This window comes from Oncorhynchus tshawytscha, linkage group LG06, assembly GCF_018296145.1.
Source record: "Oncorhynchus tshawytscha isolate Ot180627B linkage group LG06, Otsh_v2.0, whole genome shotgun sequence".
Classification (NCBI taxonomy): Eukaryota; Metazoa; Chordata; class Actinopteri; order Salmoniformes; family Salmonidae; genus Oncorhynchus; species Oncorhynchus tshawytscha.
The window spans coordinates 9,658,518-9,680,583 of NC_056434.1; the positions used below are offsets into that span (position 1 = coordinate 9,658,518).

The window sequence follows — 22,066 nt, forward strand, 5'->3', positions numbered from 1 at the left end:
ACAAAGTGTCATAATTTAAAGTGGCTAGTGATACATGTATTACATAAAGATGTAGTAGATGATAGAGTACAGTATATACATATGAGATGAGTAATGTAGGGTATGTAAACAAAGTGGCATAGTTTAAAGTTGCTAGTGATACATGTATTACATAAAGATGCAGTAGATGATATAGAGTACAGTATATATGTAAACATGAGAAATAATGTAGGGTATGTAAACATTAAGTAGCATTGTTTAAAGTGGCTAGTGATATATTTTACATCAATTCCCATTATTAAAGTGGCTGGAGTTGAGTCAGTGTGTTGGCAGCAGCCACTCAATGTTAGTGGTGGCTGTTTAACAGTCTGATGGCCTTGAGATAGAAGCTGTTTTTCAGTCTCTCGGTCCCAGCTTTGATGCACCTGTACTGACCTCGCCTTCTGGATGATAGTGGGGTGAACAGGCAGTGGCTCGGGTGGTTGTTGTCCTTGATGATCTTTATGGCCTTCCTGTGACATCGGGTGGTGTAGGTGTCCTGGAGGGCAGGTAGTTTGCCCCCGGTGATGTGTTGTGCAGACCTCACTACCCTCTGGAGAGCCTTACGGTTGTGGGCGGAGCAGTTGCCGTACCAGGCGGTGATACAGCCCAACAGGATGCTCTCGATTGTGCATCTGTAGAAGTTTGTGAGTGCTTTTGGTGACAGGAGGCTGAAGAAATTCGGCATGAGGTTGAAGAGGCACTGCTGCGCCTTCTTCACGATGCTGCCTGTGTGGGTGGACCAATTCCGTTTGTCTGTGATGTGTACGCTGAGGAACTTAACTTGCTACCCTCTCCACTACTGTTCCATCGATGTGGATAGGGGGGTGTTCTTTCTGCTGTTTCCTGAAGTCCACAATCATTCCTCTTTAGACTTGGGAAGTCATTTTTCTGTCAATGATAGCAAGCTGTCTAGGCCCTGAGGCAGCAAAGCCGTCCCAAACCATGGTGCTCCCTCCACCATACTTTACAGTTGGGATGAGGTTGTTGTTGGTGTGCAGTGCCTTTTTTTTCTCCAGTGTTGTGTGTTCCTTCCAAACAACTGAACTTTAGTTTAATCTGTCCACAGAATATTTGGCCATTAGCGCTATAAAACATCCAGGTGCACGCTTGCAAACTTCAGACGTGCAGCAATGGGGTTTTTTGGACAGCAGAGGCTTCTTCCATGGTGTTCTCCCATGAACACCGTTCTTGTTTAGTGTTTTACATATGGTACACTCATCAGAGATGTTCCAGAAATTTCTGTAAGTCTGTAGGTGACACTCTAGGATTCTTCTTAACCTCATTGAGCATTCGGCGCTGTGCTCTTGCAGTCATCTTTGCAGGACAGCCACTCCTAGGGAGAGTAGCAACAGTGCTGAACTTCATTTAATGTGTCTTACTGTGGACTGATGTACATCAAGGCTTTTACAGATACTTTTGTAACCCTTTCCAGCTTTATGCAAGTCAACGATTCTTAATCTTGTGTCTTCTGAGATCTTTTGTTCGAGGCCTGGTTCACGTCAGGCAATGCTTCTTGTGAATAGCAAACTCAAATTCTGGGAGTTTTTATTTTTTTAAATAGGGCAGGACAGCTCTAACCAACATCTCGTCTCATTGGACTCCAGGTTAGCGGACTCCAGTTATCTTTTGGAGAAGTCATTAGCCTAGGGGTTCATACTTTTCCCAACATACACTGAATGTTTAAATTATGTATTTAATATAGACAAATTATAATTTGTGTTTTACTAGTTTAAGCACACGGTCTGTTGTGAATTAGATCAAATTTGATTACCAATTTATGCAGAAATCCAGGTAATTCGAAAAGGGTTCACACTTTCTTGCCACTAAACAAAGAGGATACATACAGTACTTCTTGCAACAGATTTATTTTTGAACAATATCAAAGCAAAATCTCACAGAGACTTTGATTTACATAGAATGCAAATAAATACAAGAATCAAATAGAATAAAAAGGACAATTATTTACAACACTTCAATAATGCAAAAGCACACACATTGAGATTCTTGCATTGTTGCCATTTGAAGACGTGCTATCCACTTGTGGGGAAGGACAGCGACTGACTGTACTGCTTTATGGCATACATCTTTTAGTCCAACATCTGACAACTACAGGATATAACAGACGTCACTTCAACGTTCTTCGAGTACCCAGTATTGAGCTAGTCAGGCAGATGTTAGATTGTCGGGAAAAAAACTAGTTAAAACAAAAGTCACAGACTGATAATGTGATTCTCAATGAAGAGTGGATTGAGCATTATCTCTGTGGTGGACAAGGACAAACGCCATGCGCGTGATAACACCGACCCGAGTAGTGCCGTGACCCTGAAACTGGCAGGTTGCACCCCTGAGAAGAACAAGGTCTTAGCACCATCAAATTACTAAACTAAAGAATGAAAACACCTGCTTCCCCACCACCTCATTCAAATTTGATGTCTTTGGATTTGGGCAGGTTCAGCTACTTTTAAAGCACCCTCGCTTGCTCACCAGAGCCATTATTTTGGCCTCTTTTTAAAAAATTTAAACAAACAATTCTCACCACAACAGACTCCATTTAAAAAACACCCACAGGTTGCTAATCCCCTCCCCATGGATAATCTTTATTGCATATTGAAATACATTTTCTGGACCACCTATTTTTTGCTTTGTTTAAAATTAGGACCTCACTAACAATGTCACTTGATAGTTAAACCTTTATGGTTGTTCTCTCAAACAAGATGACTCAAATGAGTGTGCATAATATATCAGTCAAGTGTCCGATGTTCCAGACACGTGCGATAACATACAATACAGTATGTTGCCTCTTGAACAGTCCCGAAACATCTGAATCAGTGTTTGTTCTCAACAGGCCTGTCAACGACTAGAGGTTTGATTCTTTGCTTTTCACATGTCAGTTCCTTCTAAAACAGTACAGAAGTCATCAACAGATATATTAAAATCTGAACAAGACAATAGTATTGGTTTGGAATATCCAAAACTACTTTGATTTATCAAAGTAGTAGAGGAAAAAATGGACGTAGCAGAAAATGTAACCTCTACAAAAGAGACGACATTCAACCTGATCGTACTCTTTTTGGTACGTTGAAAATGCATACATCCCGTGAGAATCAAGGGAGTGGCCCCCAAAGCATTGATCATTAAAACAGGTTTAAATCATGCCAATGGCAGGATTAATACTGCTGATATTAAAGAGGAGAGGAAGAGACTGTCAGGAGAGGAAATCAAAATGGCTGCTCTGCTAGCTAATCCATGTAAGAGAAGATATTCATTGTTATCATTATGGCCAAATACCAGAAGAATCCTTCAAGAGTACCCACAGATGACTTAGTAGTGAAAGATTAAATACAGATCGCCTTGTAACACTCTGATGAAGTGATACCATAGTAGGAGATAAGAGTCAGTCATCTCTGTGCACTCTGCATATTTGGCCTTGCATAGCACTTGCACCTTAAGCTAGGTGTTAAAAAAGCAAACCCAGGACTAGGCTGGAATCAAGTCGTCTGCACGGACCACATGCTCTTGAAGAGAATACGTAAAATGGAAACGAGCACACATTCCAGAGTCCTCTGAGAAATTGCTTCTTGTCAATCTGATCTGAGTTGACTATCGCCTCCCCTCTTCAGTTGGTGCTCAATGTGAGCCAGTTGGCTTTGGTTTCAAGTCAGACACACAGCAGGTAATTGGTGTGTCTCCCGTGTTGGCTTGGCTCCGCTTGCTGCGAGTCGTGGCTGGCCTGTGTCTAGCGCTCTTAAATATAGCCCTTTGAGATACCCATCGGTCTCTGAAATCATACAGGGAGGTGACGGGCCATCACTAGAACACCATCAAAATGTCTCCTAGTTCTTCTAAGAAGAGGAAAGTATATCTTCAACACGAGAGCTCCAGTTCTCTTTTTTAGAGCTTCAACTGACACCATATTGTCACATCCTCCACTCATATGTCATCCAACATCTCCTCCGTCCAATCAGGGTTATGTGTCTTTATACCTAAGAAAGTGAAAGAAAGCAGTTGAGTATAATTTTTTTTATTTTTAAAAGGCCTGAACACACCTCTTTGCGATACAAAAGGATTTAGCCTTGCATTAGCTGAGCTGCATCTCTTACGGGAATTTGAAAGTCAGATCTCTGAAAAGGGAGGGAGAGGCAACTTGCACAACCACAAAGGGAAGATAAGATATCTTAGGTCATCAGAAGTCTCAGTTAATAATTGTCTGAAATCACACCTGTGTATAACTACAGCACAGATATACAGCATATGTCTCAGAGATCTTGGACCAAGCTGCTGCTCAATCTGCTTGAGCCAACTGACATGTCCTACCACTGTAAAGCCCATCAGAATCTGGAGACAGGCAATGAAAATAGTCATTCTTACATTCATATATAAAAAGGGCCAGTTTAAATGAACAAAATGACATGGTTGCTAATTGTACTGTGGTTGTGACATGTTATGTGGAGGTTATGGTATGGTTTGGTGGGGGTCGTCTTACCCACTCTGTGAGGAGAATTCAGGGAGGGCGCCTAGAGAGGTCAGCTGTTCCTCCAGAGCCACGATGCGGAGGCCGATGTACCCCGACGATAGCAGCAGCAGTACCACCCTAAAAACACAATGTTAAGTCAAACTCCCCATACACTCTCATGCAGCTTCATTTTACATCATGCAAAATTAGTTTCCTCCAAATCTATTGTCATCGTGTGGTAGAGCATGGAGAAGAATGGGAGAAACTCCCAATACAGGTGTGCCAAGCTTGTAGCATCATACCCAAGGAGACTCAAGGCTGTAATCACTGCCAAATGTGCTTCAACAAAGTACTGAGTAAAGGGTCTGAATACTTATGTAAATGTGATTTACATTTTTTTAAATTTTTATAAATGAGCAAAAAACAACCTGTTTTTTTCTTGTAATTTTGGGGTAATGTGTGTAGATTGATGGGAAAAAACAATTGAATCAATTTTAGAATAAGGTTGTAACGTAACAAAATGTGGAGAAAGTCAATGGGTCTGAATACTTTCTGAAGGTACTAGTCTTCAAAGAGCACATTCCAATGCTTAAACGTAGTCTCACAGCAGGTAGTAGTACTATATCTACATATGGTGCTGCTGGACCTTATGTCACTCACAGGTCAGAACTGAGCAAACACAGAATAGGCTGCGTGTTTAGTAAATAAAGATTATTGAAGGATGAGCGTTGAAAGAGATTGATCTCACATCTCAAAATAGGGCTACTTAATGTTAGATCCCTCAATTCCTAGTCAATGAACTAATCACTGATCATAATCTTGATGTGATTGGCCTGACTGAAACATGGCTTAAGCCTGATGAATTTACTGTGTTAAATGAGGCCTCACCTCCTGGTTACACTAGTGACCATATCCCCCACGCATCCCGCAAAGGTCGGAGGTGTTGCTAACATTTACGATAGCAAATTTTTAAAAAACAAGACTGCTTTTTCATCTTTTGAGCTTCTAGTCATGAAATCTATGCAGCCTCTAACCCTCTGCCCCTAACCCTATTACAGGGGCTGAGTCACTGACTTACTGGTGCTCTTCCATGCCGTCCCTAGGAGGGGTGCGGCTCTTGTGTGGGTTGAGTCACTGACGTGATCTTCCCGTCTGTGTTGGCGCCCCTCCTTGGGTTGTGCCGTGGCGGAGATCTTTGTGGGCTATACTCGGCCTTGTCTCAGGATAGATAGTTGGTGGTTGAAGATATCCCTCTAATGGTGTGGGGGCTGTGCTTTGGCAAAGTGGGTGGGGTTATATCCTGCCTGTTTGGCTCTGTCTAGGGGTATCGTTGGACGGGGCCACAGTGTCTCCCAACCTCTCCTGTCTCAGCCTCCAGTATTTATGCTGCAATAGTGTGCGTGCGTCGTGGGGGGGCTATGGTCAGTCTTATATCTGGAGTATTTCACCTCCCCCTGAGCCCTAGGACTACCTGGCCTGATGACTCCTTGCTGTCCCCAGTCCACCTGGTCATGCTTTGTGACATCAGCTGATGTAAGAAGGGCTTTATAAATAAGTTTTGATTGAGACGTTAGAGGTCACTTACAGTATTAGGTAGATGAAGAGAAGAGTGTTGAGGCTGCTGGCGTCTCTCTGGATGAGAAGGGAGCAGGCGTTCTGTGTCACACTCCACACCCATGAGCCACCTGACCCGGAAGAGATGGAACGACACTTGGTTAACATCTGCAGGTCATCTCCAGCCTGAACGACTTTTATTTAAAAATCGCCAAATAAAATGAAATCCACTTCAGCACACACACACAACGGGCTTGTCAGTGGCTCGCTGCATAAAAGTTTTTGTACAGTCACATGCATTTCTGTTTGTAAGAAAAGGAGCCAGACGGAAACATAGACCTACGTTGCGTGGGGTCCTCTGAGGAGCTCTCTCTCTGCTGTGTGTTTATGCTCCTAGGGGTGGAGTTGCTCCCTTGAGGCACTAGGTCGGAGAAGAACAAAAGGGGGCGGGCATACACGTCAGTCCATATCTGAAAACATGACCTTGGACTTTGCATATAGAGTTCAGGTACATACCCAAACAGATAATGCTGACTTGTAGCCAACTGTAAACTTTATTAGTCTACACATTAGGACCTATAGGAGAGGGTGAACATTGTGCTTAATATGAAACCTAGTCCTAGAATGAGAAACAGGCCATTACTGGCCAGAGGGGTATCCTACGAAGCAAGCTACATCTACTCAGGGTTTTCGGAGTAGCTGTAGCTTCTGCTAACCAGCTTCAGTTAGCTTCACATTCCAACTCCGGTGTCATCCGTACTAGGACGGTGGATATTGCTCATCCTACATTCAAATCTACCAGGCTGTAACTTTGTACGTGGCTAGTCAAACACAGAACTCTTCATTGAGACAATGCTGGACCATCAATCCATAGGAGAGTCAGTGGCACATTTTCCATTGGTGCCAAAATCAAAATGAAAGAAAATGTATCTTGCAAATTCAGCAGGCTATGGTGTGAAATAGGCTTTATTTTATTAGTTATTATGCTGTCTTTATTTGATTATTTATGGTTAATACAGCCGTGTGCTTATCAATGCACAACCCCCCCTCCCAACTCCTATCAATAGAATAATTGTATTAAGTCATACAAAGTTGCAAGAGGGAGGGAATCTGATTTCATTGGTCCTCTATTCACAGCTCAGACACTTCAGGATAAATGGAATTAGCAGGTTAGTGCTGAGGGATTTGTTGCCATAGACATGTACCTGGTTAAAAACGTGACCCACTTCGTATTACTGGTTATCCCAACATGAACTCAGAGTTGACCAAAGTTACCTCGTCAACTCCTCAAACCTGCTTCATAAAATACCACTCTGGTAATTCCAGTTAGGCTTACTCACCTTTGTTTGGTCTGGGTGGGGGTGAGTCGAGGAAGAGCTTCGGGTCGGACCCGTCCGGCTGGTCAAAACTGTCCTCTAGACTGGACTGACTGGAGTTCTGTGAGAGAGGTCCATGGAGAGAGACAGTGGGTTAAAACCAGCTTCAAAATAGAGGCCAAAAGATCTACAGTGGAATATGAGGAAGTATCAGCAGGTTACAAAGGGCTGTCGTAGTATCTGCAGTACTGTCGCTCAGGGAAATCCATTAGGCCGACTTTAAAACTTTATAAAATGACATCTTTATGAATTTGAAGGTTATCACTTACCACCAGCTTGTCCTGATCAAAACTATTCTCTGCAGAAGAGAATAGAGGGCTGCTGTTGGCACTTCCATCCTTCAGTTGAGGACACACGGACCGCAGGAGCTTGTAACACGCCTCTCGGTTCCGCAAAGACACAAACAGGTACTGAAAACACAGGAGAGACATTTAGCCTGGATGCCCTGGAACAGGCGAGGCTGCAACCGTTCACCTTCAAAATGTACATTGTTAAATAAGCCAGTCATTAAATCAGATTCAGATCTTACATGTCATCCATCAGAGGTCAATGTGTGGCACGTAACTTGTCTGATGACTTAGACAGCCCTCTATTAAATATTGATATTTAAACCACCAGTATAGATCTAATCATCTGATTAAGGTGGCAGACAACGCACTGTGCCAATTGGACAACTGAGAAAGTGACCCCTAACCTTTTCTCCCTCGGTGGTGCGGATAGACAGGGCATTGGGCACCAGCAGGGCAGTGTTCTGTTTCTTCACAATTTGCACGCTGGTCACAGGGATCACTAACTGTAGAAACAGATAAAAGAGCAACAAAACTTCACTTGATACTTACTGCATTGTGACGTATGGCTTTTTTTTTTGTTCATGACTTAAGATGTACAAAGTTAAACTAACACACTGAACGAAAATATAAACATGTAAAGTTTTGGTCCCATGTTTCATGAGCGGAAATAAAAGATCCCAGAAATGTTCCATAAGCATGAGCTTATTTCTCTTTACATCACTGTTAGTGAGCATTTCTTCTCTGCTAAGATAATCCACCTGACAGGTGTGGCATATCAAGAAGCTGGGGACAATAAAAGGCCACTTTAAACATGTGCAGTGGTCGCACACAACGCCACAGATGTCTCAAATTGGGGGAGCGGGTAATTGGCATGGTGACTGCAGAACTGTCCATCAGAGCTGTTGTCAGAGAATTTAATGTTCCTTTCTCTACCATAAGCCACCTCCAATGTATTTTCTTCTTAAATTTGGCAGTATCGTCCAACCGGCCTCACAACCGCAGGCCACGTGTATGGCGTTGTGTGGGCGAGCAGTTTGCTGACGTCAATATTGTGAACATGCCCCATGGTGGCAGTTGTATTATGGTATGGGGCAAGCATAAGCTACAGACAACGACCACAATTGTATTTTATCTATGGCCATTTGAATGCATAGATATTGTGATGAGATCCTGAGGCCCATTGTTTAAGGTATTTGTGACCAACGGATACAGATCTCTATTCCCAGTCATATGAAATCTATAGATTAGGGCCTAATGAATTGACTGATTTCCTCGAACTGTAACTCAGTAAAAATCTGAAATGGTTGCATGTTGTGTTTATATTTTTGTTCAGTATGTAAATAAACTGTGTTAAACATTAACACACCATTGGGAAAGATATGTAGACATATCTCCATTAGCTAGTAATAGGACTTCTAAACTGTCCATTGACAAATAGGACAAAGTTCAAACCATGTTGTTTAACTGAACCGCCTAGTCCATATTCCAGACAGAACAGCCTACTGCTATGCCATGGAGAGAAAATATACAGACGAACAATCAAGGGTCAGGGTCGCCCATCAAGGGTTGCTTACCTTGGTGTCCTTGAGCAGCACAGAGGAGTGGAAGCAGGCGTGATGCTTGGTGACATAGAGCCTGCCGTGGTAGAGCACCTCCTTCTGCAGGGCACAGATGTATGCTAGGGAGAGGGAGGACATAGGAAGCGTTAGTTACAAAAGTCCTCGCAGCGTGATGACACACAGCAAGCACTGTCAGTCAGCGTGGGTAAAGGCCAAAATGACTGCCAGATAAATCATTGTCAGTTACTATGGCCCCTGCAGATCCACTTAACCGTGCCATTGTTTGAACAATAAAAAATAAATGTTTAAGTCACCGCTCATGTTTTTGTGATTTTTTTCAAAACTTCACTTACCATGTAGCAAGTCTTCAGTCTCTGGAATGTCAGGAAACAGCTTGTGGAATGTTTTGTTGTGCTTTATAAAACTCTGTAGAACAGAAGAGGAAAAGCTTACTGAATTGACCATGTTAAAAGTACAGAGTAGTCTTGGACACCTGATAAAACAGCGGCGTATAGCTATCCCAACCACAAAGTGTCAAAAGGTCAGAGGAGTGAACGTACACTTTGTGAACCGATGCTTGCAGTCCTCTCCAAACTTCTGTCCACATCGAACGTCCGAGACCTGTGGGAGACCGAGATCATCAGCATGACGTTACTGGCTTTAGCAGGTTGCTGAGAGTCACACAGAGGCCTTAGCTTCAAAGAGACTATGAAAGGCCCAAGTCTTGAGTGTACATGGTTGCACAGGGTCAGTGTAGTTACCTGACAGGGGCTTGTCTGGTGAAAGTTTTGCTCTGCTGCTGCAGCAGCTCCAGTTGGGTCTCCTCCAGACTGAAGGGTTTCCTGGTCTTCTCCAGCGTCTTACTCTCCTTCTTCACAGACAGTCCTCCGCTCTCCACCTGGTAGCTGGAAGAGAGGACCAGAAGGGTTCAGTGACAGGGCAAAATAGATCAACCAAAGCACCCATCAATCTTAAGCCACTGATGTATGAGAGACAACATCTACATCTATTTTCTAATGCGCCATTTGTATTCAGACTTGACAATTGTCAAACCATGAAGTATCCAATATGAATATTATGTAATGAAGAGCTGCTTTCCAAACATGGCGTCTAGCCTAATTCCTTCAGAGGGCTGCCTTAAATACAAGCCATTAAGATGGATATGAATATTTCAGCCACTGGGAGACAAGTTCATTGTGAAATGAGAGAAAAGATCTTTATGATGAGTGGAAAAGGTGACCCTTTTTCTGTGGCCTGAATTATCATCAGTCAAAGTGGTGTGTCACACACTGTGACAAGTCTGCAAGGTGCTAGCTAGTAAACCACAGCAAGGTGATTGGCGACTAGCTTCCTTGTAGGCAAATCATATGGGTGATTCTCATGAAACCAGTTTCAAAAGATGCACTATGCTGAAATCCCCCCGCCATTTCCTGGTTGATAAAATTCTAATAGTTCGCCGACTAATAGTTCGCCTAATTTCAGTTTGCGACAAAACAAGCAAGTCTAGTGTAGATAATCATTGTACCATCTAAACCACTGCAAAAAAATAATTTCCATAACCAAAAAAAATTCTATTTTCAGTTGGTGTGCAAAACAGAAAGTAGAAGACCCAAAAACCAAACTTTAGACCAGGGAGCATAGAAATAGCACAGACATACTGCTTCTTAGACTGGCTTCCGATGAGAATGACAGATCTAGACAGTTATATATTGAGGCGTTTCATTATGGCAGTAGTATATTGAGTTAGAAAACCCATGATGCATCTGCCAACAATCAAATATCACTCTGAAGACTAAGATGTCTCATTTTAAATACATTTCACATGACAATTTTTTTTTCCCACCCCCCAAAAAATTCTCATTTACTGAAATGTCATGATTAAATGGTTGGATAATTTTACTTTAGAAAACCCTAACAATAGGTTGCTGTAGTTTGTCCATGAATCAGATTTGAATTTTTATTAATAGTAGAAGTTTACATAAAATGAGTCTGGACATTACTAATTACCATAACACTTTTTCAAGTTACTGTAAAAAAATATATATTTTAAAAAGTTATTCACCCATGATGCATAAAATCTAGGAGTCGTCGTCCTCACAAGTTCATTTTAATTTCTTGACTTATAGGCCTTCATAATTAGGTTTTTACTCTCAAATACCCCCTTTACAACATTTCACCTTCTCATTACCAAAATGACTAAAAAGCACTTCTTTTTATTTTTTACTTACCTTACAAACATGGAGGCATGAATGGGCTTTAGTAATCGGGTCAATTGTTTGCTGATTCATAATGGCCGTCTCCTATTATTTGCAGATTGAAGGGCCTCATTGCAAAAAAACAAAAACATTTTTAGGTCAATTTTGTAGAACCTTAATCTTGGTAACGATAATAAGCCAATCCTTATTTTTTATTTCACCTTTATTTAACCATGTAAATGAGAACTTGTTCTCAACTGGCCTACAACTGCGAACTGGCCAAGATAAAGCAAATCAGTGTGACAAAAAAACAAAAGCACAGTCAATAACATAATAGAAAAATCTATATACAGTGTAAGGAGGTAAGGCAATAAATAGGCCATAGTAGCGAAGTAATTCAACGGCTCAGACACAAGAGGTATGTGGCAGGGTCTACAGTCAATCACGGATTACAAAAAGAAAACCAGCCCCGTCACAGACCAGGATGTCTTGCTCCCAGACAGACTAAATAACTTTTTTTGCCCGCTTTGAGGACAATACAGTGCCACTGACACAGCCTGCAACCAAAACCTGCGGACTCTCCTTCACTGCAGCCTACATGAGTAAAATATTTAAACGTGTTAACCCTCGCAAGGCTGCAGGCCCAGACGGCATCCCCAGCCGCGCCCTCAGAGCATGCGCAGACCAGCTGGCTGGTGTGTTTACGGACATATTCAATCAATCCTTGTCCCAGTCTGCTGTTCCCACATGCTTCCAGAGGGCCACCATTGTCCCTGTTCCCAAGAAAGATAAGGTAACTGAGCTAATCGACTACCGCCCCGTAGCACTCACTTCAGTCATCATGAAGTGCTTTGAGAGACTAGTCAAGGACCATATCACCTCCACCCTACCTGACACCCTAGACCCACTCCAATTTGCTTACCGCCCAAATAGGTCCACAGACGACGCAATCTCAACCACACTGCCCTAACCCATCTGGACAAGAGGAATACCCATGTGAGAATGCTGTTCATCGACTACAGCTCAGTATTTAACACCATAGTACCCTCCAAACTCGTCATTAAGCTTGAGACCCTGGGTCTCGACCCCGCCCTGTGGTGAGGGTAGGTAACAACATCTCCACCCCGCTGATCCTCAACACGGGGGCCCCACAAGGGTGTGTTTCTGAGCCCTCTCCTGTACTCCCTGTTCACCCACGACTGCGTGGCCACGCACGCCTCCAACTCAATCATCAAGTTTGTGGACGACACTACAGTGGTAGGCTTGATTACCAACAACGACGAGACGGCCTACAGGGAGGAGGTGAGGGCCCTCGGAGTGTGGTGTCAGGAAAATAACCTCACACTCAACGTCAACAAAACTAAGGAGATGATTGTGGACTTCAGGAAACAGCAGAGGGAGCACCCCCCTATCCACAGATGGGACAGTAGTGGAGAGGGTAGTAAGTTAAGTTCCTCGGCATACACATCACAGACAAACTGAATTGGTCCACCCACACAGACAGCGTCGTGAAGAAGGCACAGCAGCGCCTCTTCAACCTCAGAAGGCTGAACGGTTTGTCACCAAAAGCACAAACTTCTACAGATGCACAATCGAGAGCATCCGGTCAGGCTGTATCACCGCCTGGTACGGCAACTGCTCCGCCCACAACCTTAAGGCTCTCCAGAGGGTAGTGAGGTCTGCACAACACATCACAGGGGACAAACTACCTGCCCTCCAGGACACCAACACCACCCGATGTCACAGGAAGGCCATAAAGATCATCAAGGACAACAACCACCCAAGCCACTGCGTGTTCACCCCGCTATCATCCAGAAGGCGAGGTCAGTACAGGTGCATCAAAGCAGGGACCGAGGGACTAAAAAACAGCTTCTATCTCAAGGCCATCAGACTGTTAAACAGCCACCACTAACATTGAGTGGCTGCTGCCAACACACCGACTCAACACCAGCCACTTTAATAATGGGAATTGATGTAAAATATATCACTAGCCACATTAAAACAATGCTACTTAATAATAAGATTTACATACCCTACATTACTCATCTCATATGTATATACTGTACTCTATATCATCTACTGAATCTTGCCTATGCCGCTCTGTACCATCACTCATTCATATATCTTTATGTACATATTCTTTATCCCTTTACACTTGTGTGTATAAGGTAGTAGTTTTGGAATTGTTAGGTTAGATTACTCGTTGGTTATTACTGCATTGTCGGAACTAGAAGCACAAGCATTTCACTACACTCGCATTAACATCTGCTAACCATGTGTATGTGACAAATAAATTTGATTTGATTACAATTTAGCAAATGAACACTGGAGTGATAGATGTGCAGATGCTGATGTGCAAGTAGAAATACTGGTGTGCAGAGGAGCAAAAAAAAGTTTAAAACAATATGGGGATGAGGTAGGTAGATTGGTTGGGCTATTTACAGATGTGCTGTGGACAGCTGCAGTGATCGGTAAGCTACTCTAGATAGCTGCTGCTTAAAGTTAGTGAGGGAGATATAGGTCTCTAACTTCAGAGATTTTTACAATTTGTTCCAGTCATTGGCAGCAGAGAACTGGAAGGAAAGGTGGCCAAAGGTGTTGGCTTTGGGGATGACCAGTGAAATATACCTGCTGGAGCACGTGATACAGGTGGGTGTTGTTATGGTGGCCCGTGAGCTGAGAAGGCAGAACTTTGCCTAGTAAAGACTTACAGATGGCCTGGAGCCAGTGGGTCTGGCGACGAATATGTAGCGAGGGCCAGCCGACGAGAGCATACAGGTCACAGTGGTGGGTGGTATATGGGGCTTTGGTGAAAAAACAGATGGCACTGTGATAGCAAATTGGTTGTAGTCTGAGTAGAGTGTTGGAGGCTCTTTTGTAAACGACATCACCGAAGTCGAGGATCGGTAGGATAGTCAGTTTTACAAGGATGTTTGGCAGCGTGAGTGAAGGAGGCTTTGTTGCGAAATAGGAAGCAGATTCTAGATTTAATTTTGGATTGGAGATGCTTAATATGAGTCTGGAAGGAGAGTTTACAGTGTAGCCAGACACAGAATATGTGGACAACTACAAATGCCTAAGTCAGAACTGTCCAGAGAAGTGATGCTAGGTCGGGCAGGCGGGTGCGGGCAGCGAACGGTTGAAAAGCATGCATTTAGTTTTACTAGCGTTTAACAGTGTCAAAGAAGGGCCAGCTGTATCCAAAATGGTGTCGTCTGCGTAGAGGTGGATCAAGGAATCACCCGCAGCAAGAGCGACATCATTGATATATACAGAGAAGAGAGGTATAATTCAATTACTAGGACCACTGCTTACACCCATTGTATAGAGTTCCTTTGTAAACCAGTTATTTGATTAAGTAGGGGTTATGGGTGTATAATATGGGTAAATATGAGTGTATAAACCCCATGTACAATGGGTAACATAAGTATTCACCTCCCTTGAACGTTCACATTTGGTTGCGTTACGAAGTGGGATTGAAATGGATTGGTGACTGTCATTGATGTAGACAAAACAGGCTACTCCATCATGTCAAAGGGAAAAGAAAATACAAATGTTTACTAAATTAATTTTCAAAATTAAAAAAAGTATTCACATACTATTATTTATTCACTAAATTAGTTCAGGAGTAAAATGTGGCTTAACAAATCACATAAGTTACATGGAATCACTTTGTGAAATAAGGGTTGACATGATTTAACGACTTCTTCCATAAACTCATAAAAAAGAAGCGTCCCTTTTTCAGGACTCTGTCTTTCAAAGATAATTCGTAAATATCCAAATAACTTCACAGATCTTCATTGTAAAGGGTTTAAACACCGTTTCCCATGCTTGTTCAATGAACCATAAACAATGAATTAACATGCGCCTGTGGAACAGTCGTTAAGACACTAACAGCTTACAGACAGTAGGCAATTAAGGTCAGTTATGAAAACCTAGGACACTAAAGAGGCCTTTCTACTGACTCTGAATTCCCCGGGTTCCTGCTCATCTGCATGTGGCCAGGGCAATAAATTGTAATGTTCATACTGTGAGACGCCTAAGACAGCGCAACAGGACGGACAGCTGATCGTCCTCGCAGTGGCAGACCATGTGTAACACCTGTACAGGATGTGTACATCTGAACATCACACATGCGGGACAGGTACAGGATAGCAACAACTGCCCGAGTTACACCAGGAATGCACAATCCCTCCATCACGGCTCAGACTGTCCGCAATATGCTGAGAGAGGCTGGACTGGGGGCTTGTAGGCCTGTTGTAAGGCACTGATGAAGACAACCGACAGACAAGTCATTAAATTATTGCGTCGGAGCTTCTAGAGTGTGCGGCTCTCCTTTAATTTTTCAAGGCAGGCCCTCAGACATTACCGGCAACGTTGTCTATGGGCACAAACCCATTGTCGCTGGACCTGACAGGACTGACAAAAAGTGCTCTTCACTGACGAGTCGCAGTTTTGTCTCACCAGGGATGATGGTCGGGTTCGCGTTTATCGCCAAAGGAATGAGCGTTACACCGAGGCCTGTACTCTGGAGCGGGATCGATGTGGAGGTGGAGGGTCAGCCATGGTCTAGAGCGGTGTGTCACAGCATCATCGGACTGAGCTTGTTATTGCAGGCAATCTCAACGCTGTGCATTACAGGGAAGACATCCTCCTCCCTCATGTGGTACCCTTCCTGCAGGCTCATCCTGGCATGACAATGCCACCAGCCATACTGCTCATTCTGTGCGTGATTTCCTGAAAGACAGGAATGTCAGTGTTCTGCCATGGGAAGCCCAGATCTCTCATGTCTGGGACCTGTTGGATTGGAGGGTGAGGGCTAGGGCCATTCCCCCAAGGAATGTCCAGGAACTTGCAGGTGCCTTGGTGGAAGAGAAATGGCTAGTCTGGTGCAGTCCATGAGGTGGAGATGCACTGCAGTACTTAATACAGCTGGTGGCCACACCAGATACTGACTTACTTTTGATTTTGACCACCCCTTTGTTCAGGGACACATTCCATTTCTGTTAGTCACATGTCTGTGGAACTTGTTCAGTTCATGTCTCAGTTGTTATGTTCATACAAATATTTACACGTTAGGTTTGCTGAAATTAAAACGTAGTTGAAGTGAGGACGTTTCTTTTTTTGCTGAGTTTACATACATCAGGTCCCTCAGTCAAGTGTTGAAACACAGATTCAACTACAAAAGACCAAGGCACTTTTCAAAACCCTCAAAGGGCAGTGATTGGTAGATGGGTAACAATAACCAATCAGACATTGAATATGTATCTCTAAGCATGGTCAGGTAGTGGTTGATGATTTAAACCACCCAGACACAAAAATAGTCTTCTGAACTGTTCTGGACAGAAAGGAAATTGCTCAGAGACGTTACCATGAGATCATTAGTGATTTTAAAACAGCTACAGAGTTCCTAGGCTGTGATGGGAGAAATATTAAATCAACATTGTAGTTACTCCACAATAAATGACCTAAATGACAGTTTGAAAACAACAAAAGAATACAAAAATATTCCAAAACACTGCATCATGGTATGGGTATGCTTGACACGTTATAAGGATAAAAATAAACGAGATGGAGCTAAGCACTGGCAAAAATAATAAATATATATATTTTTGAAAATAACTGCTTCAGTCAGCTTTCCACCAGACACTGGAAACAAATTCACCTTTCAGCAGGACCCCTTGGGGGTCCTGTATTCACCTTGCCCATTATTACTTTGAAAATAATAGAAATGGGCAAATATTGCACCATCCTGGTGTGCAAAGCTGTTAGAGACTCACCCAAGACAACTCACAGATGCAATTACTGCAAAAAGGTGTTTAACATGTATTGACTCAACAACAATCGGGGCGGCAGGTAGCCTAGTAGTTAGAGCGTTGGACTAGTAACCTAAAGGTTGCAAGATCAAATCCCCGAGCTGACAAGGTAAAAACCTTTTATTCTGCCCCTGAACAAGGCAGTTAACCCACTGTTCCTAGGCCGTCATTGACAATAAGAATTTGATCATGATCAAATGATCATTCTTGAAAAAACAAGAATGATCATTTTTGCATTGGTAGTTGTGGATAGTGGTAAAATGCATATGATATTATCTGATCTATAAACATAATTATCATTAAAATAGAGAAATACAGATCCTAACCTTAGCGACCCAAGAGGAATGATATATATAGTGCCAGTTGTGAGAATCACAACATATATGATTGCAGTAAACATCTTCAAATCACTTCCATTTCAGAATGTACGCAAGCCCAAGTCAAATCCCATAAAGGCAATCATAGGACAGAGTTGATATTTTTTCTCTCCAAAAGGACAGAAATAGAACATAGAAAATAGAAATCTCAATGGAGTTAGGCTACAAAAAAAACACACTAGACGAAGATCAACATAACATGACAAAACAGGTCTCAACCTGAATGTCTGTGCAGAAGTCCAAATAAATTTGCCTGAGAAGAATTATACAATCAAATGAGTAAACTGCCGTCTAAAGTCTTACCCGTTCAGACGCAGTCTCCCAGATGACCGAAAACTCATATACCTATTCATAGCAAGACCTTATCTGAATACAAGCACACTTCAATCCATTATGTGCCGTCAGTCAAAACAAAACAGTTGAAGAAAACTTAAAAGCTTTTCTTTTCTTTCCAACACTGCTGCAATGGAATGGGTTTTTCCTGAGTGACTTCTGAACCAGTTCAGTCTGGCCATATCCTTCAAGTGAAAGCAGTTCTATTACCTAAAGGATGTGGCTTTGTGTTGAAATGGTGTGACACTTCGTAGTGGGTGACGTAAGCCTAAGGGCCCACGCCTCCTGCACTTAGTGGTGCAATGCACAGGTGGGGACATGTAAAAAAACACACAAAAAAATAGCCCTTCCCGTAATCTAAAAAAGTTCCACTAGCTCAGAGTGAAAATGAATGAACTACGGATCCTTCTTATATAGGCTAGCCTGTGGATCTTGTTTAGCTTGAAGACATCTAGTTCAGGGACAGTCAGAAACCCAGGGAGGTGTACCCGAATACCACCTGTACCCGAATACCCGAGATCCAATCCGGACCCGAGCAGGTCCAAATGAAGAATTTGAAATAATGTCACGGGTACGTGTCGGATCTGACTGTCACGGGTCGGATCTGACTGTCACGGGTACGTGTAATTTTAAACTGAATTGTACAGATCCGAACTCTACTGCTGCAGTAGAACCAGATACATTTGTATCATTTATGCTGCTGGTCTTGCTTTTCGTGAGAAAGGTGCATGTAGTTTGTTGAGCAAAAAAATTCAAGAGTTGTTCTGATGAATTTACTCTGTCATCATCCCCCGCCCCACATCACATGTCATTTCCTTGAAATGCATTTAATAATATTTCTACGATGTCCACCCACACACGCAACTCTAAATCCTGCCAAGTGAGTCCCGTTTAGAAAACCGGTATCAAATTAACCGTTGGTGACAGACATGGCATACCAGCATTGTCTATATGCCATGGTCTACTCTAGACCTGCACTGGTTCCTTCAGGACATACATGAGCGGTCACGAATTAAGCAATAAGGCCCGAGGAGGTGTAATATATGGCCAATACACCACGGCTAAGGGCTGTTCTTAGGCAAGACGCAACGCGGAGTGCCTAGACACAGCCCTTGGCCGTGGTATATTGGCCATATATCAAACCCTGAGGAGCCTTATTGCTATTATAAACTGGTTACCAACGTAATTAGATCAGTAAAATGACCCGTGGTATACCCATGGCTTTCAGCCAAATCAGAATTCAGGGCTTGTACCACCTAGTTTATAATTGTCAATATGCCTCTCACTAATGTATGAACTGTGCTTTCAAAAAGCATTAGGCTTTAACTAAGGTTATTATATCAGATAGCAATAAGGTGTTGTATAAAACATAAGTCATGGACAATTACAAAATTGTAGTTGACTGGAAAACTACTTACATCACGCAACATGTGACAGTTACGTCACCGGGATGACATGATCAGCTCTGTATAAAGGCAAACAATGACCAGCAAAACCTCCCAATAGTAAAACACTTAACACAGTTACAGGAACACAGGTTAAAGGCTTTATGGTTTCCTTTTAGGCTGTACAGTCCAGGTAGAACACAGAGAGCAGGATTCCTCAACTAGCAGCCAGCGGGCCCAATTTGGTTGCATTCCTCCCCCACCCGCCCGACAATGTCTTGTGAGCAAAACTTATTCTAAATTGGACATAAGACTAAAAACACCCGTGATTTTTTGGGGGGAAATCTGTTCAAGTTCTATCATGCATAATAGACACACATGATCGTATACATTTATTTGTAAGCAAGGTTTGAAATTATTATGTTTTAGTCAGGCTTCCTGCGGTCAATTTGCAGTCTTACAAATGATTTGTAATTATGCCCCCCACCCCCCACCCATCTGCGCAAGAAAACACATGTTATGTATAGGCACTACAGTGAAAACATACATCTCAACATTTCTACCTCATTGAGGAATGTCTGACAATTAAATGCGATGACAGGCATGATCTTTCTATAAACTAAAATGAGGAAGATGAGAGAATCTGATAGAACCGGCCCCGTCTGGGGCCCCGTCTGTGGTACAGAAGACAGAACACATGGGCCAGGTCTCAAAGCCAACATGGGGATGGAATGAGCATGCTTAGACAACTGAACTCTCAGATCCTGCCACGTAACATGTGTGCATGCCTAGACGGCTGAACTCTCAGATCCTGCCACGTAACATGTGTGCATGCCTAGACGGCTGAACTCTCAGATCCTGCCACGTAACATGTGTGCATGCCTAGACGGCTGAACTCTCAGATCCTGCCACGTAACATGTGTGCATGCCTAGACGGCTGAACTCTCAGATCCTGCCACGTAACATGTGTGCATGCCTAGACGGCTGAACTCTCAGATCCTGCCACGTAACATGTGTGCATGCCTAGACGGCTGAACTCTCAGATCCTGCCACGTAACATGTGTGCATGTGCTTATTTGGAGTGTTGGCTGGCAGCCAGTCACACAGTACTTGCTGGCTACACTGTTTGTTGTAGAGGCCTTCCAAAAATATATATATGTTTGCTAAGTTTGAGATGAGAATCCACCGTACTGTAGCCTACTTGTAACATGTGGTCAGTGAGGTCCAAATCACAGAATACAATTAAAATAAAAATGCAACAGCCAATGAAATGCAGGGGGAATAACAAAGTCAAGCAACCAATTTGTTGCATGCTAGAAGTTGTATAAGGGAAACTGTAGTCTACTAAAGTAATTCACATTGTCATATAACAGTGTTTTCCCCCATAGTTTCTATGATGTCCTCTATATCGGTTTAGCAGCAGCCCACCGCCCAGAAGCACTTTTTAAAAGATCAGGGTGATAACCTCCAAGGTAACTAGCTTGTAATCCTGGAAGTGTAGCCAACCCGCTGTATGCCCAAGGAAGTCACCAGCAGATCACTTGAGGCCAATAGGATGTGATCTAGAGGTGGTTCCGCTCCCTCTGGAACTGGACTTCGTCCATGGAGGCCATGACTAATCCTGGGCCACGGTTCAGCAATCAAACGTTGTTGAACGTCGCAGATAGAAATGCCATGATTTAGAGCTGATGCTATTCCTTATTCTACACGTCAGAGGCACGTTTGTTCTACATAGCCTATTTCTATCTGAACTTTTCAAAACTATGCGTCCTGCTGAACGCACTGGTGGTTGGAGTCAAGGAAGTAATTTGGCTAAATCCGCAGTCGACACAGAGTGAGAAAAGTCATACTCACGTAAAATGGAAAAGCATTGATGGCATTCACTCACACTTCGGCTACACCTTGATCAGTCCAGAATATAAACAGGCAGTGAGTAGGCTGTGACAGGTGAAGAGGATAAAGAGCCCTACCTCGCCCCATTCCCTGCACGGCCACAGTCTGCAGCATCCTGATCATACCACTGGCTGTTTCCTCTCTCCATGATCAGCCAAGCTTGTCCTAAACCACCTTTTCTTCAGCTGCTACAGAGAGAGAGCGCCCGCTGGTCCGAGCACAAGCAGTGTGTGTGTGTGTGAGAAAAAGGAGAGTGTACTTTTTGCTCTCTGCTGAACCCGGGAGCAACTGCAGTCAATGGGTGTAAAGGTCTCTCTTTTACAGCTGCAGTTCAAAACAACATTGAAGGGTAGGAAGAGAAGCAGCACACACACAGAGAGAGAGAGAGAGCAAGCAGGAGAGAGACATAGAGAGATAGCGAGACACAGATAGAGACACAGATAGAGAGAGCGAGACACAGAGAGAGCGAGACACAGAGAGAGCGAGACACAGAGAGAGCGAGACACAGAGAGAGCGAGACACAGAGAGAGCGAGACACAGAGAGAGCGAGACACAGAGAGAGCGAGAGAGAGAGCACGAGAGAGAGAGAGCACGAGAGAGAGAGCACGAGAGAGAGAGAGCACGAGAGAGAGAGAGCACGAGAGAGAGAGAGAGAGAGCACGAGAGAGAGAGAGCACGAGAGAGAGAGAGAGCACGAGAGAGAGAGAGCACGAGAGAGAGAGAGAGCACGAGAGAGAGAGAGAGCACGAGAGAGAGAGAGAGCACGAGAGAGAGAGAGAGAGAGAGAGAGAGAGAGAGCACGAGAGAGAGAGAG

General features: G+C 43.3%; 1 protein-coding gene across 3 annotated transcripts; it reads right to left on the reverse strand.

Moving 5' to 3' along the window:
- Nucleotides 1–1,867: 1,867 nt before the first annotated feature.
- On the reverse strand, nt 1,868–21,599 carry LOC112241575 (GRAM domain-containing protein 2B). Of its 3 annotated transcripts, XM_042322947.1 has the most exons (13): nt 17,945–18,198; nt 11,482–11,576; nt 10,015–10,158; nt 9,814–9,874; nt 9,607–9,679; nt 9,269–9,372; nt 8,099–8,197; nt 7,674–7,814; nt 7,369–7,465; nt 6,372–6,449; nt 6,060–6,159; nt 4,509–4,612; nt 1,868–4,004 (listed from the first exon to the last, which is right to left on the reverse strand). In XM_042322947.1, the coding sequence occupies exons 2-13, from the start codon at nt 11,490–11,492 to the stop codon at nt 3,952–3,954; spliced, it is 1,065 nt and encodes a 354-aa protein (XP_042178881.1). In that variant the 5' UTR covers nt 11,493–11,576; nt 17,945–18,198; the 3' UTR covers nt 1,868–3,951. The 3 variants fall into 3 exon arrangements, with proteins under 3 accessions (XP_042178881.1, XP_042178879.1, XP_042178880.1); XM_042322945.1 differs by lacking the exons at nt 11,482–11,576; nt 17,945–18,198 and adding an exon at nt 21,330–21,599; XM_042322946.1 differs by lacking the exon at nt 11,482–11,576.
- Nucleotides 21,600–22,066: the final 467 nt, after the last annotated feature.

What these genes read in the sequence shown, in the direction of transcription:
- LOC112241575 (XM_042322945.1), bottom strand. Translation starts at nt 21,400, where the DNA reads ATGGAGAGAGGAAACAGCCAGTGGTATGATCAGGATGCTGCAGACTGT. An exon ending in ACCAGACAAGCCCCTGTCAG is followed by an intron (nt 9,875 to 10,014) that starts GTAACTACACTG and finishes GGTCTCCCACAG; the next exon opens with GTCTCGGACGTTCGATGTGG. An exon ending in CCCTGAATTCTCCTCACAGA is followed by an intron (nt 4,005 to 4,508) that starts GTGGGTAAGACG and finishes TCACTTTCTTAG; the next exon opens with GTATAAAGACACATAACCCT.